At 37.3% G+C, this 18055-nt stretch overlaps 2 protein-coding genes across 5 annotated transcripts in view; one reads left to right on the forward strand and one right to left on the reverse strand.

Annotated features, from left to right (window-relative positions):
• Positions 1–18055, reverse strand: part of LOC139119863 (ELMO domain-containing protein 3-like) — a 29987-nt gene that overhangs the window by 11466 nt on the left and 466 nt on the right. For 2 of the 4 annotated variants that reach the window (XM_070683789.1, XM_070683787.1), the window contains exons 2-6: positions 9751–9898; positions 8883–9050; positions 4266–4358; positions 3350–3607; positions 372–513 (exon numbers count right to left, since the gene is read on the reverse strand). In XM_070683789.1, coding sequence (XP_070539890.1) covers positions 372–513; positions 3350–3607; positions 4266–4358; positions 8883–9050; positions 9751–9898 — 809 coding nt within the window. Of the gene's footprint in view, positions 1–371; positions 514–3349; positions 3608–4265; positions 4359–8882; positions 9051–9750; positions 9899–11270; positions 11291–17937; positions 18002–18055 lie in introns of those variants that run through there. The other 2 variants (XM_070683790.1, XM_070683788.1) reach the window with 2 other exon arrangements.
• On the forward strand, positions 11368–13977 carry LOC139119864 (uncharacterized). Its single transcript, XM_070683791.1, has 2 exons — positions 11368–11642; positions 12168–13977. Exons 1-2 carry the CDS (start codon positions 11406–11408, stop codon positions 13335–13337), a joined length of 1407 nt encoding a protein of 468 aa, XP_070539892.1. The 5' UTR covers positions 11368–11405; the 3' UTR covers positions 13338–13977.

The raw sequence follows: 18055 nt of genomic DNA on the forward strand, positions 1-18055 counted from the left end.
TTTCAAAATGCTAACAATTACGCAAGGAAACCTTTCCAAGAAAACTTGACACGATAGATGTGAACTGCACACTTAAATAAGGCGTAGTCTTCGAAAGTCAAAACTGAGATTCCATGAATGTAATTGAACTGTAAAATCTCACTGATGGATTTCCTGTTTCAAGCTGTCAAAAATTATAAAGTAAAGGAAAGCGTGTAATTCTTCTACTTCCTGGCAAAATCAGACAACTTCATAGGACTTTGTAAAGTATAATATTATCATTGTATGGAAAAACATGAGAACTTAAAATAGCGACTTCAACACTGCTTTTGTCTGACAGACACACAGCAAAACTCTGGATAAAATTTGACATCAAAAATCAGCTTCCATACCTGGCTCCACAGTTTCCAAAGCATCCCACTCTTCCTGGGCCTGCAACAATTCAGCTGACGGCTTTTTATCATCCTTTTTATCCTCTGCTCCGTCAGCCATTGTCAGCATACTTAACACACCGTTCACTCGCAACGGGCCAGCCTACCGACGGTGACAGATATATATGTTCATGCAAATAAAGCTAACCTGGAATTTAGGTCACGTCAAAACCTAAATTGCATAATCCAGGTTATTCAAATCAACAGGGGATATATTCTGTGAAACTGAGTGTGTAGCTGGAAATCACAGAGTGAAAAACGAGAGTAAGCCAGAATCATATGAACATGTCCCATATACAGTTGGAAGGTTCACTTGTAAGTTATATTATCCCAACTTCCTGTTTTACTCAGCGAAGTCAAAGGTTAACAGACTTGTCTTTTGCACGTTATAGTAACCTAGAAACTGACAAGGCAGGTTTTCGCATTTCCACAATTGATACGCAGAGTTCCTTGTGCTTTTGTGTATGGGTATATTGAAGACTAATTCAACTGACTGCAGTCAACACTATATCACATCAAAGAATGCTTTAGAGTCGCTGTATTGGACTTCACAGGCAGTCCTGTCAACTCAATGGGGTTATCAAGAATGCTCGGCGGCAGGGGATTGCAATCTGTTCGGGGGTACCTGGATTTTATTTCAGTAACACAATACTTGAAAGTTCAGGTTAGCAATTTTGCACTTTGAACAAAAATATGTATACCCTAATTCTGCAGATTTCAATCTCTGTGTGGCGTTTTTATCATCATTTTAGCATGATTTGTTAAACTGATTAACACTACTGATATGAAAAGCTTCAAAACTGATAACAATTATGATTTTAATATTCAATTTTGTTTGTATGCTAACTAATTAAACATAGTAGATGATGATTTTTCGAACAATGAAAATACCTCTGTGTTTGGAGATACTTTATACACAGACTCATTGTAAAGAAACAGCAGTTTTTGAAATTTGCTTCCGCAAAAACACAAAGATAAACAATACAAAACCAATTTAAGGTGCTATTGTGCTTAACCAACACTTTTTTCAAAGATTTTTTTTTTCTTATCAAAGATGACATGATAACCCTCTCATACTATCTATTTTCAAAAAGCACAGAATCAAAAGTTTAGTATGGTAGCAATACTTCACTCGTGGAAGGGTATGTATTTTGAGCAGAAAACAAATTTTGGTATTAATGATACAAATTAATTAAGTCAACAACTTGATACTACTTAATGAAATATAATATCTTATATACTGGAGAAAAATAGACAATTTTATCTTGCATTATCTATTATCATTCTTAAATGGCTGGGATTGAAAGACTGACATTCAAAAAAGAGATTAAAATCATAATAAGCAAAGTTGAAATGACTCTTATGCTAAATGTAAGAGCTTCATTGCCAAACAGAATTGTCATTTTGTTATATAGTATTGAAAGAACATATTGTGAAAATTTCACAAAATTTGACTTGGCCAGAGTGGAGTTTAATTTTTTGGATGTTAAATATGGGAGAAAAATGAAGTCAGGAAATTTGATGATTTGCATAAATTTGCATGAATTTACACTTGTTTCTCACCCAACTTACAACTGCTTGTCATCATACAGGGTAAACCCAACCAACATTTTAATCCTGGGTTAACACATTAATGAAAATTGATTGAATCTTTGCTGAAAAGTGATTTTGAGCAAAATACGCTGTGTTATGTGAAATGCCACCTTAAAAATTTTGTTTATGGCATGCAGTTTGATTGCACAATTTGTCAAGAAGTTACGTTGCTGACTTATTAGAGCCGTAAAATAATAATTTAACGATGTCTTATGACATAATTATGTGACTGTAATGAACTTTGAGCTCAAATGAAGTAACCTTTTCAACTCTACATCAAGCCAATGGAAACAATAAGGCTATACCATTGTGTGATTGGGGAACAATGGGTAGATCTTGGAAGGGGTGGTAGGAGATGGCAATTCTGGAGCAAATTATGAGAGAAAATTAAGAGGACTCGTTTACTTAAAAAAATATTCACAGGACAGTGTGGAATTCTCTGAGGAAAATGTGTGTTTTGAAATGCTTGTAAGCCCTAGAAACTCTGAAAATCAATATGACAGGACTGACAACACATAAAAATAGCTTTTCCCTTTTCTGACATAACCCTACAAGAATCTAATGATTTATCATTTACAAGAAAAATATGAAACTTAAAAATAAAGAAAATATGTTACTTCACTTTTCTTACAGACTTTAATGAGCAATTTTGGCAATAATTGGCAATTGAATTGCCATTTTTTTTTCCAAATGAGCTATCAACAGCAACACAAACATTACCATTATCAATTGTCTTAATGTTTTTACTAATTGGAGATAAGAACTTTTCCACATTGGTTGATATATATTTATCTGGCAAAGAAAATCAGAAACTAAATCATTTAATTTTCAAAAGATTACTACAAAAGATACAGAAAGTAGAATATTATATAGCAGTCAAAAAGAACAAATTGACTTTACACAACAAGAAATGGAGTAGTTATCTACAAACTCCTATTCCTACAACCATAATACAGTGAATTTATTACATGTAGTTGGAAAATCATATTCTGTTATTGTTTTTTTTTATGTGCATATAGCCTCTGAAACTTCTTGACTGACATTTATTGATACCAGTGCATGGGTGGGTGGGTGGGTGGGTGGGTTGGTGGATGGATGGATGGATGGATGGATGGATAAGATAGATAAGATAGATATATTGATAGATAGATATTCACTGCAGCCAATATTCTCTGTTGTATCCACTGGGAAAAACAAATTTTTTTTTTTCCTTTTTTGGAAAACTATGGAGAAACTGTGATAAGAGTATCTGCAAATCTGCTGTAAGATCACAGACCATATAGTATCTTATACAAGTAGACGCAGAATAGCCTTATAGAAATATACAATAAAACTGATGAACTCACGGCCAGATCAGGCTGCTGTGGCTGTGTAGATAGATCCTGCAATGGTTGTTCAGCTGAATGTTGAGTTTGTACAACTTGTGGCGTCACTTGTGTTTGTTCTGTTCCTTGTCCACCCTCCCTTTGCTGTTCTGCTGGCATTTGTTTCTCCTCCGAGGGTACTGTCCCTGTCCCATCACAGTCTTGAGTTGTTCCTTCCAGTGTCATTGTGGGCTGACCTTTGCCCTCAGTATTTTCATCATCTATCTGGTTTTCACTTTTCTGAAAGTGAACAATGCAAATGATAGCTACAGTTCAGGCTTTTTAACTAACTTTGATTCATAACATACATCAACAGCACACAGAAAGAGACCTTAAGGAACACTGAATGAGTTTTTACTATTTCCTTGATTTGAAGTTCATGTTCCAGCTACTGCTTGCTACACTTGTGCCCAAAGAAAAGAAATAAAAATATGGCAAATTTATTGATAGTAATTCTTATTGGCTAACCTACAAAATATGGTGCTGGCAGAAATCTGTCAATGGCTTTTTCAGGAATAGACAGGTAGATTTTGTAAGGATGAACAATTTTTTGTGTTCAAAGATTTGAGAAAGAGTTTGCCCTGAAGTTGGCATCACTTGCAATTTTTCTTGCAGTTTTTAAGTAATAAGGATATGCTTTTTCACAAATGTAGCAAAGCTGAAGGAATTTTTCAATTATTTTCTCAACAGATTATCCACTTTTGACCACGTAATTTGCAAAATGTGATGGTTGATCGATCTTGCTCTAGGTTTTCAACTATTAAATGCAGCCATGCATGATAGGGTATCTTGTTTTACCATAAAGTTCTATTTTTGACCATGCTTTTGTCATACAACCCAATGTTTTCAGGCTGAAGGAGCCATGAGGCCCACCACTGAGTTTTACGAATTTTGTTACCTGTTCAGTCTGCAGATCAGCCACAAGAAAACCCTGTTCAGGCTCCTGTTTTGTCTGTGGTGTGGGGAAATAGTTCCCTTGTCCTGGCAACATCTGTTAACAAATGAATCAGAGATGAAAAAAAAATTCTATCAGAGAAACTTTCACATTTTTAGCTTTGGTACTGTTGTTATAGTACTATGTTTACCAGGACATGAGAGTTTAGTACAGTAAACCGTCGATTATCCGAACGTCAATTATCCGAATTGTTCGGTTATCCGAACTCAATTCATGTCCCCCAAACTTTTGTGTGTTTACATTGCGTTGGGCAAAATGCATTTTTTGTGTGGCGATCGTAAAGTGTCAGCGTGTGCATATATCACACTTCAATAAAGTTTTCTCTTTCAACAACCATACCGCTTCTTTGTCTGTCTTAATTGTTTATTGTTGCATGTGCATTAACGTACAAAATGATTTCAGAGAGGTGATAATGATACGAAACTAGAAACAATCACAATGACTTGACAAGTTTATCAAACCTGCCGCCTCACATAAAGGCACGGCTACCGACGACACCCAATTTTAAAGAGGTGTGATTGATAACAATAAAGTGAAACTGTCATTACGGCTGTCAATCAACATTGTCGGCTTGACGTAAAAGTCAAACACCTTGCTCGTTCAAGTGTATAAATTGAGACGGTGAACATGAGAATTTTCATTCGATTATCAAACAGCCTTCTGGTTACATCGAATTGATCTCAGCAACTTGCGCCATGTCATCGAAACCCGCTTCCATGAAACGTAAACGCAACGTGCTTCACCTTGACACGAAGCTGTCAATCACCGACCGACTGGAACGCGGTCAGACAGCAAGCAAGTTGGCTGCCGAATATGGTGTTGGTAAATCAACGATCACCGACATCAAAAAGGCAAAGTCAAAGCTGGTTGACTTCGCCGGCAAGATGGACTCTAGTGCTGGACTAAAGCGAAAGATAATGAAAACGGCCGATGATGAAAAGTTGGAGAAATCAGTCTTCACTTGGTTTACGCAAGAACGCAGCCAGGGCACGCCTCTTTCCGGTCAGATCATCATGGAAAAAGCCAAGTGGTTTGACGAGAAATTAAATGGAGACAAGTCAACATTCAAAGCAAGCACCGGTTGGCTGAAGAATTTCCAACTGCGACATGGTATACGACAGATTTCCGCACAGGGTGAGAAACTTTCATCGAACCAGTCTGAAGTCGAGCCGTTCATCAACAAACTCCACGAAATTATACGACGAGAAAACTACACAACAGAGCAACTCTACAACGCCGATGAGTCCGGTCTTTATTGGAAACTTCTACCCAGAAAGACATTAGCTGCTGCTGCCGAGAAATCTGCACCAGGCTACAAAATCAGCAAAGATCGCATCACAATTATGGGCTGTGCGAACGCTGCCGGTACCCACAGACTTTCTCCCGTTGTGATCGGCAAAGCACAGAAGCCTAGATGTTTCAAGCATGTCAACATGAACAATCTTCCCATCCGATATCTCGCCCAAAGAAACGCGTGGATGAGCTGTGAACTGTTTTTGACATGGTTCCATGATGATTTCGTACCGGCAGTAAGAAGGCATTTACGCGGGAAGCAACTTCAAGAAAAGGCGCTGCTGTTGCTTGACAATGCCCCGTCTCATCCAGGTCTGGACCAGCTTCAAAGCCGAGACGGGATGATCAAGTGCCTTTTCCTGCCGCCAAATACGACACCACTACTTCAGCCGATGGACCAAGGTGTACTCAACGCAACAAAACGTCGCTACAAAAGCAAAATGCTGCGGAAAGTCATCATGGAAAACACAGACGATGTCCCGATCACCGAGTGCATCAAGACGGTCAATTTGAAAGACGCATGTTACATGATAGCTGAATCGTGGAATGATCTCAGTGAAAAGACTCTTGCAAATGCTTGGCATAAACTCAAGTTAAACCTCAATGATGAAGAAACAGGGTCAGTGGTCCAGCCAAGCAACAGTGAAACCTGTGATACCAATATTGCCGACATCACCGATCGCCTGACACCAGAAGATCGAGATGAAATCGAACATTGGTTTCAGACAGACGAAGGCGATCCGGGTCTCCAGACTTTGGACGACGAAGATATCATTCAAGCAGCAACTTCAGCGACAGACGCCGATTCTCCGCTTACGGAAGACGACGACAAGGAAAACAACGACCCTTGTGAACCAGTGCCGTCACACAGCGAAGCAGCCAACATGTTTACGCGATGTTTGACATGGTTAGAAGCGCAGCCAGATTGTGACCCGACTCAGCTGTTACTTCTCCGCAGTTTGCACAAGAAAGCTGTCCAAAGATGCCAGCAGTCCAGCAAGCAGAAATCCATCTTTTCATTTTTCCAGAAGACATCAAAGCAGTAAGGGTTGAACAGTGCACTATCATTCCAGTAAAGTGAACACTGACACAATCAGAGTTTCTTTTTAGTACGTGAACTTTACTCTTCACTCTCAAACTATTTTGAGTTCATAACGATGCACTTTCCTATTTTCCTTTTATTATTTTTTTTGAAACGAAATACATGTACATAGACATTTGTAATTTCTCTTCTTTCCTGAAAATTATTAAAGAAAAGTTAAAATGTAGAACAAAGTTTCGAGTATTTTTATCCATGAGTTGTGTCTGTGTGAACGCACGATGTGTTATGTGTATGTGCCGTGTGTGCGTGAATAGCGATTTGACCTAATTATGACCCCGCCTCCCCAAGATCGCATATCCGAACTGATCGCATATCCGAACAAAAAGTCAGTCCCCCTAGGTGTTCGGATAATCGACGGTTTACTGTAATCAAAAATGAAAAAAATTATTGAAGAAACTCACATTTTCAACTTTTGGTTCTGTTGTTATGGTATTATATTGACCAGGACATGAGAGTTTAGTAGAAGCTTGTGATAGAACATTGATAGATGTGAGCTACAGGAAGCTAAGGTTACTGCAACATGACATGAACAGAGCTCAGAGCGGATGCTAGGGAAATCAAGTATTACATATTTGCCCCTGTAGTATATTGAGTATATTATACCTCACACAAGGGTACTGGTAGCTATGTTGACATTTGTGTTGGCGAGCAGATATTTTGGAAGCAGAGTCTTCAACAAAGTACTCCGATTTTATGGGTTGGAAAACTTTCAAACATAAAAGCATTTCAGTGAGGTTAAAAATACTATCTGCCTGAAACTCTGGCTGATGCCTGAACTTTGTAGGGTGCTTCATTTGATACAAGTTACTCATATGGTTTTTAACATGGTTGTAATATACCACTATTATCAGTATTGGTGCATTGTCTGTGAAGATATCAGTAACTATTGGTCATTATTTTGCAAATTTGAATCTCCCAAATATTACAATCATTTCAACCTCATTATATTTTGTTACATAACACCAACAATATATAATATGAAAGTGGACTGAAAATATGGTGGAAAATATAAATTGGTCTCATTGGGAATATAAATCTTTACATGTCTAGGACAACTTTTAGTTTGGAGCTTGATTAATTCAATGGGACTTGTTTGAGGGGTATGTACATAGGTACAAATTGGTCATTATAGTTTCAGCCATTTTTGAAGGATATTTTGGCTGATGAACGCCGAACTTTAAGGGAAGCATGCTAGTTCAAACCTAAAGGAGGATGGAAAAGAACAAAACCGTGTCAATGAATTGTCTCTGCTACAGACACAACCAATTTATTACCACATGTCTGATCTTATGGTTGTGGTTTGATCACCTCCTTCCTGTACAAGATTCCGAAAGCCTCTATTATCAAAACTTTGAAATAGCAGGGGTGGTTTGAAGTTTCAATGCATGGATGAATGCATGATTGCACAGACAGATAAACACACAAATGAACAAGTAATTTACATACACATACAATATACCTCTTCACTCTCAGAGTCCGAATGAAAACCACCTTCAAAAACAATTTTACAAATTCTGGCCAAAATCTGCATAATGACATACTAGTGCTTATTTTTCCTTATAGAAAGTAGCAGTATTAGTGTTTTATTACAGTAACATGAGCACAGCTGCCCTCCCTATCCAATTGACTTACATGTAAATATCACCTCAGATTTTTTTTTCAAGAAGTGATATTCTCATGTAATTTGTCAAACTACAAACCACACAGCAATGATATCTGTCCAGTATGTAGTAACAGGAAGTTATAGGTATTCATCTGAATACCTATTTTGACTTGTTTCACATGTAATCATGATCAGTCACTCATTATGGGAATTTGTCTTTGATACCTTTGGAATCCTTTTTAATTGTATACTATATCCACATTGTTTAGTCAGTATCATTTGAAAAGTGGTCAAAGGCTATCAGTAACAAATGTAAAGTTCAAGCCATCTTGATCTTTTTTGGTTTGTTCTCGGGTGTCACATTCAAGACACAATAAGGAATTACTTGTTCCAAGCCTGATACATTTTTTTCAAGACTGGTACCCTGTCATTTTACCAAAGTTTCCCTTTGGAGTATCATGGCAATTATTAAAGTGAAAAACAGAAACAGCGCAGGATTCCAATACCATCTCTCAATGTTTCAGAACAGTTTCAAAACACTGCGAATAATGACAATACTCACCAATTTTTCATTATTGTCATCATTCACCGCATACTTTGTAGCAGAGATACTTATTTCTTGTGAAGTGAACTCTGAGTTGGTTGTCGTTGTTGTTGTTGTGGTCATAGTCTGATAGGCCATCATTCTCTCTAATGTCCCACCGTTGCCATTCGTCTGTATGTTATTTTCCTGAAGGTGATATATATGAGAAGGTGATATATACAGGAAATATAATCACAGAATGGTATATAAAATGCGCGTGTAAAATAGTGGCAAATCATCCTCCTGGTTTGACCACTTCACTTTATTTTATTGTAAAGTGTGTGATTAGGCTGACGTAATAACCAAATGGTACAAAAAATCCCCATATAAATGCAGTTTATAGTGAAGTGAAACCTTACTGGATCACAGCATTAAACAAATTAGTGTTTACATGTATACCATGGTACACTTTGGAGCAGCCAACAAACCTATGGGTGGAAATTTTTTTTTTTTGGTATCAGCAGATGGGAATCAGGCAGGTAAACAATTTTTTCTCATTTATGGGCAGGATGATTTCTTTCCTTTACTCTGAAGGTTTGCGAATAGGGATATTTCACATTGGGGACAGGGTGAGGGAAAGTGGAGAGGTTAGGTCCCTTCGAGGGGATTGGAAAGAGGGGAAAACTCATGGGAAAGCTAGTTGACAGGAAGGAAAATTTCAAATTGTAGCTGGAAGACAGTTGCGAAAAGCTTGAACTCTGGTTTTCAACGTTTGATTTTGTGCAAAATAAGTTAACATTGCATTTTTATGTGCAATATTCATATGCTATATTGCACTGCTGTCTTTTTACAAAAGTGCAGTTCATATTTCTAACAGCTGTGTAGCAAGTACGAAGAATATAAACACCTGTGGAAAAGTGTCTTCAGTTATCACATATTTACTTCTTCTCTGCTCAACCACCTTTTCATCATTAGATCCTTGATTTGTTGGTGTTTGTTCACTCAGATGGCCAATATCATCAAAGATCAAATCAAATTCATCGTCAATGGCTGAACTAAAATTTAAACAAAAGACACAATCCAAGTAGTTAGTGTAACTGTAATAAATATTATATTTGTTGGTATATCATAAAATAAAAGGCAGACTCCCACTCATGAAGTAAAGTCATATCTTCAACTTAATTTAAAGTGACTTTGTCTTTAAACTGTTGCTTTGATTGCATTTCCTGATTGACTACAGCATAAACATACACATGTCATTGTGAATTATAAACAATATCATTTAAGCTAGCAACAGCCTCAAAACGGAATTTCCTTGATTGAACTCACAACCGTATTCTTTCAAAATTTGCACAGTGACCCCTCATTTCAAAATCTAAGGTCACCATGCTAGTTTCAATACCATAGAAACATAAACCTAAACTTTAAAGATTTTTGAAATTCAAAATGGCCACCATCTGTGTGTTAACTCTATGGCAAAGTTATGTTTTTTATTTTCAAAATAATACGACAATGAAAATCTCATTCACTCCAAAAGCTTCAAAACAATCCGATATCTTTTTATTGCATTTCCAGTGCCCAGTGTAATATGCTGCTCCTGTTGTTTTCAGTGAACAATGAGCTTTAAAAGGGTTGCAACAAATAAATATATAAATAAATAAGCAGTAGATCAGAAAAGTATTGTAAAAAGTTGAGTGTCTGAATATCTGTCCCTGAGACGCATTCTACCTTAGCTATTGCTATTGCACGAAGTTTATTTTGAGAATAATAATGACCGTGTTAGTAAAACTGAAGTTTTCCTTCAGAAGGAAAAACTGTGCAGTCTGCAATATGTGTCCAAAAATACTCATCTTACTTCACAAGTTTTCATTTTGTTGGGGGAGTGTGGTGTATGACACTGAAAATAAGATAATTCTGCTTGGGTCAATTCAGGTTAAATCTTATCTACCATGCAAATTTCTGCTAATTTACATAATCTGTCAACAGGTGTTGATTTTCTTGAATTCACAGGAATCCCCAAAGAAATTCCGACATTTCTATTGTTAGGTACACCTTCCTGACAGTTATATGCTTATTCATTTATTTATTCGAACACCTCACTCGGTGCTGTCAATTCACTGTCCACACTTACACATGGCGACGCAACGTACAGTTGTCATACAGTTGTCGGGGTTTCAGAAGAACCCATTGATCGGTTGCGTCAGCGAAGACAACTTTGAATATTGGCAGGCCATACAAGCAAAATCATGGTATAATACTTTTATTTCACAAACACATACAACCGCGGAGGTCGCGTACACTGCGTGAAATAAGGAATCAGTGCACCTCTTCCATCGCAGCGATTTTCTGTGGCAGCTATGATGCTAGATCTTGACGACCGACTGGGGGCTCGCGCGCGACCGACGACCGACCCACATAGAAACTTACGTCATTGAACCAAGGCTCCTATAAGCGCCATCTTGAATTTTGCTCGCACATGCGCAGTTTACATAAACAGCGCCACAGGTGGCAGAGTTTGATATTTTTCCGTGTACTTGAGGATACGTTGTGCTCTGGCCAAGGATGCAACGTTTTTCTTTTATACCTTTTAAATCTTTTATTTGTGAGAGAGGCAGGAGGTTGACAAGAAAAAGGCATGATTTTCTTTTGAAAAATCATAATTATTTTCCACCAGAGGGCCATGTTTCTGTCTCTTTCAACACGGAAACCACTGCAGACATTTTTTATTTTGGAGGTGCAAGGAGAACTGAAGGAGCCTCCTGGTCATCTGAAAACCAACTGTTCCACTTAACGCTCTCTGTGAGTATTTTTACTAAATAGGAGACATGGACAGACAATGACTGATAGATAGGTATTTTTAGAAAGGTATACATACAGACTAACCCAGATGAAGATATACATTCATAGAAATGGACACATACCTGTACTAGACAGAGAGACAAAAGCAGACTTAGACAGTGAGAGAGAAATTGATAAATGAGATAGGGAGGAAGGTAGACAGAAAAGGATACATTGATTTACAGATTGGGTTGATACTTGTAGATAAATAGCCAGACGTGTAGATTTAGAAAAGGAGACAGTAAGACAGCTACATAGAAAAAGATGATACACGATCGACATTAACTAGACTATAACACTAGATTAGATACACAGATAAATGGATAGATAGATTGATAGATAGACAGACAGATAGACATATAGATGGTTGGACAGACAAAAAGATAGGGAGAGATGCGCTGATCGTGATAAGCATTCCCCTTACGACATTCTCAGCTAGTTTTTTCATTGTTTAATCAGTAGTCACAATATTTGTCCTTTTTAAAGGTAGAAGATGATGATGTGAACATCACTGACCTGAGAACACCAAGTTTAAGGGGTGCATCTCTTCCACCGTTACAGTCACCGGGTTTCTGCGGTAAATCGTGTGAACAGCTAATACTTTGGGGTGGATTCAACACTTTAGAAGTTTGTACAGTGAACGACTTATTTTTATTTGAAAAAATCTCAAGTTCAAGATATAAGATCTCTGTTTTCAAGGATCCTAAGGAACAGTGTGAATTTAGTTTCCTGAAACCAGTAAATGAACTGAAAAGACAGTTAGGGCAGGTTCCCAGATCAAGAACAGGTCATACTTTGACTCTTTTGTCAGACACAGAGTTTGCTGTGATGCATGGTGGTATTCAACTTGACCAACGTTACTCACCTGCTATTTCAAAAACATTTTCACAGATATGTGACGATGGTTCATTTTACCTACTTAATACATCAACCTTTACTTGGCAGCTGCTAAATTTACCAGAAATTGCCCCAAGGGCCTATCACAGTGCTACATATTTACCTTCTACAAAGTCTATTGTTTTCATAGGTGGTGTGTCATATCTAGGCAGACAACCTCATCATAGGATCTCAGTTACTTCTCCCCTCATTTTGTACTGTGACACACAAAATGATCAATTTTCACTCAGGACTGTTTCTTTAAGTATGTGTGGTCTATCACCAGTGTATCTATCTTATCACAGCACTTGTCTACTAGGGGATAAAATTGTTGTATATGGGGGTTTCCAGCAACTACAAAAAGAAATTGAAAAGGGCCATTGCCCTAGTCCATCGTTACAAATGTTGATCATTGATTTAGACCAAACTGATATTTCTAGTGTATTAGCCCCAGCAAATGAATTTTCAACAGCAGGTCAGACATGTGCATCCCTTGGTTTACGTGAAGATTGCCTGCTTTTCAGTGGAGGGAATAAAAAACACTACTTCATGTACACATCTAAACCTATGATACCAAGTCCCTGTGATTTGCATGATGAGTGTCAAATTATGGAGTCTAATGAAATATCTCCGATAGCATGGATTCAGTGTGATAAATGCACAAAGTGGTATCATCAATTCTGTGTGCAGTTGTTGGGCAGAGTGCCTCGTGGAAAGTACTTTTGCAAAGCATGTCAAAGCACTGCCACAAGTAATAGAAAAAAACAAAAGAAAACCTAGGGGTGTAGCAAAACAATGTGTAATCAATAACCTTGTCCTTGTCATAATCTGGAGTTTAAACAGTTCTAACTCATAATAGGTTACTTTCATTTGTCTTTCAGTACAGTCAGGAGATTAGTGGTAAATTTGGTTGCCAGAGATACCTATAGCTCTTTTTGAAAATCATGTTAATCAAGAGCTATATGTATCTCTGACAACCAAATTTACCACCAACCACCTGACCTTACCGAAAGACAAAATGAAAGTAATCTATTCAAAATGAGGCAAAGTAAGAATTTGACCTGGATTAAAATTGTTGACTGTGTCATTTATCATTGCAATCAATATAAATGTCTGAATTTACTGAGTGTTACTTTTTATGGCAATTTTACAAAACACAACACAGGTTACCCAGTCTGCAGAAATATGTGATTTTTTTCTACAAATGTAGAGTAGAGTTATGGGGTCCAGTGTTCTCAAACAAACCAGTAGTCACGTAATAAGTCATCAGTCTATGACACAGTCCCTACCAGTTTAATGTTGTGACAGCATAGTACATGTATATGATTGTTCATTTGAGGACTGAAAAATACAGATATAAAATAATGTATTGAATAAATTATGTGGGTTAAATAAAAAAATAAATCAACTTCAAAATTAATTTATGAAACTTTGAAATTTTTATTCAGTGTTTACTTTGCATGTTCTTTTGTTATGCCCCAGTTCGTAGCAAGTACTACATCTTTGCTGTCCACGTGTAATTTTCGCTAAATCTATTAGCTTCGGACTAGTGTAGAGCCAGTGGAACCACAGGACATCTCTCAAACCATCATATGTTCTCCCCCTACGAGCAAAATGTAGCCTTAAGTATCTGAAGATCTTATTTCCAGCTTCATTTCCTTCACCACTCATTCCTCCTACTGTACCTGGCCCTGCTTCACTTTCAATTATTTCTTGCACATGTTCTATTATTTTGTGCAAATAATTTGGCCAGGTACAGTAGGAGAAATGGTGAAGGAGTAACCTTCCCATCTGAGTGGCATTTACTTTGTAAAGAGACACTTGTTCCTGACAGTGCACTTTAGGGTTTTTACACCTGTATACATGACGCAACTGTCGAAAAATATTAAAAATTACAATGAGGTTCCTTTTCTTCTCACTTTCAGGAATTAATTCCAATAGACAATCAAGGTCACATTCAAACAAAACCCTGGCGTAATTCCCTGGCATCATCAACTGGGGGTTTATGCCTATTTTATCTTTCATATGGGTATCAAATTTGGCTTCGGCATCTACTAACATATGCTTAATATCACTACTTGCTTCCCATTTTTCTACCTGTGCTATTTCACGTACTATCAATTTTTTGAAAAATATGGCTAAATTGATATCTGCATGGGTGGCATCAATCCCCCTATCTATTGCATCTCCTTTAGATAATGGAACTGATTTGACACCTTTAGCGATGGCAGCAAGTTTCTCATTGCTCAAGTTATCGGGATTTTGATTCAAATATTCAGCAATTTCTTTTGTCTCGTTGTAATTTCGCGAAATGCAGTGGGATCCTAGTTTGCTTATAGCTGTTTGCCTTGTAGCATAGCATAAGGTACACATATATCCAGAACCACTACCTTGGAGCCCACTTTCTACCCTATCAAATTTCTCATCTATCATGCTATTGAAAAACCTGAATTGATAGTTTCTCCACAGCCCACCCTCAGTGTGGATTCTGATAATTTTATTTTTCAGGAATTCTCTCTCTTTTTCGATTGGGCTTATGCATATGATAGTAGATGCACGATTATTTTCATCGCTAATGGCTTCAAGGAGAGGTCTGTTTGTGCGTACTGAATTGGGGTTTTGCTCAAAAAAAATGTCTGTACATGCACCATTTTCATCAACAACTTCTATTTTTACAATTGCAAAAGAAAAACGGAAAGCTTTGTCGGGTAGAAATCTATCCCCCCTTTCCTTATGCACAGATACCTCCCCCATGCCATCAGCTCCATCTTTAATAGTAACCCTCATTAGAATACTTTCATCAGCTGCATCTAACCCAGCAGACACCATACCAAGTACAACTTTTGGATCCATCTCCTCTAAAGTTTTGGCCAGTGAATCCAAATAATTGAAACGAACACCTTTACAATTTGGAGTGGCCAACTCAGGCAGACAGTTTTCAAAATCTTCCAAAATGTCTATGGGCTCGTAGGTGTCATAACTGGATGCAGCTGATGAAAAGGATTCAACCACTTCTCTTTTCACTGGTGTATGGTAGTAATTGCCAATGTGCTCATCAGCTTGGACTGAGTACCGGACAGAACCAGGCATGTAGGAAAATTCTCTGTCTGTCACAATATTTGGTGATGCCAGAAGATTGCTGCAAGTTTTCTCTTTAAGGAATGCATATTGGGCTTTGTACTGCCCCTTCGACTGCAAATTGTCAACTCTCTGGGCAAGGCACTGGTCTGCACTTAAATCAGGTGTCTTGCCTGCCCACAAACCTTTGACAATATCAGCATTCTTATCCCGAAGATTATGCAAATGCTCATACAATAAAAAATACAACACATCACTTTTGTTTTCAAAATGATGGCTACAAAATTCATCGATCTGAGAAATGATAGGTGCAAGCCGTTTCTGTTTTACATATTTTCTGTTGCACTCTATCAACGGTTCTTTGGTCTTGCGTTTTGTACGTGTAGCCTTGTACGGTTTCCTGAATATAGCTGCACTATACTTACAAGATTGCTCATGGGCATCTAGCTGTGTCATACTGACAACGTCAGTGCAGCCAAACTCTGCATAAATGCAAACTATTTCCAAGGCTGAATAAATTGAACCCAGCTGACCTGTTAAAGGTAGCAAGTCAGTCCTGTTAAGAAAATTTCGACAACAAGGACAAGAATTTGCATCAAAAAGCCAATATTCAATGCAGCCCTTGCAAAAAATATGATTACATGTGGTGAGTACAGGTCTGGTAGGAAGACCTTGGCAAACGGTACACATGAGAATTTCAGCTAAATGCCTCTGGACAGTTCTTTCTAATATTATACTATCTATATAATTGTTTGGCCTCTCAACAGTTTTAAAGATGTCTCTTGTTGCACTCTCTTTAGTCAAATGACCTGAGAAGTTCTTTGTATACTGTTCCTTGCTACTGCTGCTAGTGCTAGGCATACATGACTCATTACACGCAGCAGATGATTTGGGGTCTTTGGTACATGCATCTGGCAATTTTGTATGTTTGTGTGATTGTTCCACAGTAAGTGCTGTCATGATGCCCTCACTAACAATTTTTTTTGGCCGTCCTTTTCCTTTACTGCAAATTTTGCATTCCGGTGAATGTTCAGTGAATTCAAACAGTGGTGGCAAGTTGGATACATTTCTTCCTTCTTTCAGTGCTCTTTGAAAGCGGTCAAATTTGCATCGACATTTCCGACAAATTTTTTTGGGATGCTGAGTGATCAAATCATCATGTATATCCACTAAATATATGCTCTTGATCAGCTCTCTATACTTCAACACTACTGTCTCTGAGCCTTTACTGCCGCAGACCCTACACATCTGTTCTAGCTTGTCAAGGTGGGCTGAACTAAGTTTTGATGCTGCCATCATGTGACTCTGACTGCACTATCTTGTTACTACTGAGCTGACTACAATTACTGACTTTAATAGCTGACTCAACTACCTGCTGAGCTGACACCTATCTGTGATATCTATCTGTGAATGAATTACAATGGAATATCACTATGTTATTCTTATGCACAAAATTTATGTTTTAAGTTCAAACAAAACTGGTATAGAGACCTGTGACACGTTTTTTTCCCAGTTACTATTTCTTTGTAAGTTTCCTTGTACAGTATATTTCTGTTGACAAGATACGTAATCGGTGTATATTGAATCGGAGTTAACTTGGAACATATGGTGATTCATTGGGCATATTACAGTAACAAGAGGAACTAAAATAATCGAAATAATGTTTAAAATGAGCGAATTATAATATAATAATATTTTTATTGCTTGCTTGTAAATCTAGGATTTACATCACATTTGTGGCAATAAAAGTGTGATACAAAGATAAGTTAAAATTTTCTCCAATAAAGATAAAGTATTACAGTATAATAATAGTAGCTAATAATAAATATAACTAGGTATTTCTTTGTTTATATAAAGTAAAAATATAATCTGCAAGTTGTTCATTAAAAGATAACTCTTGTTTTGTTAGTAGAGAAATAAGCTGATTTTCAGTATCGTCGTTTGAATTTGTCCCTTCAAGTCAGAAAACAAATATTGAGTAGACGAGTGGTCAAATAGTCATGACTACATCTATTGATCGACACTGATAAAAACAAAAGGCATTTGCACTATTGGTATACAAACATGCACTCGACTGCATGCATATTACTCGCGACAAGCTTTATTTCATTGCGACAAACGATTATATTGTTTCCTATGCAATTATACAAACCACTACATTCGGAGAAAAAATACTAATGTTAGAAATAAAAATTTATTACGAAGAAATCGCGTAAAAAATGTACAGACCCTTTCTGAAGTGAAAATGATATTCAAATTTTGAATACATCATGCTGCAAATTTTTGAAATTTCATAGTTTACCTGTATTTTGGACGATTTCGAAGCCGTTTTCACTGTCCAATGCCTAAATTAGCGCAGAATGGCTTTAGTTCCATTGCGCATGCGTTCTAACTTTCAATAACCCCCCTAGGTTCGTTAG

Source organism: Ptychodera flava, chromosome 20 (assembly GCF_041260155.1).
Source record: "Ptychodera flava strain L36383 chromosome 20, AS_Pfla_20210202, whole genome shotgun sequence".
Taxonomy (NCBI): domain Eukaryota; kingdom Metazoa; phylum Hemichordata; class Enteropneusta; family Ptychoderidae; genus Ptychodera; species Ptychodera flava.

Coding starts and splice junctions, on each gene's coding strand:
- LOC139119864 (XM_070683791.1), top strand. CDS start 11,406: ATGCAACGTTTTTCTTTTATACCTTTTAAATCTTTTATTTGTGAGAGA. Junction 11,643..12,167: donor TGTTCCACTTAACGCTCTCT/GTGAGTATTTTT, acceptor TCCTTTTTAAAG/GTAGAAGATGATGATGTGAA.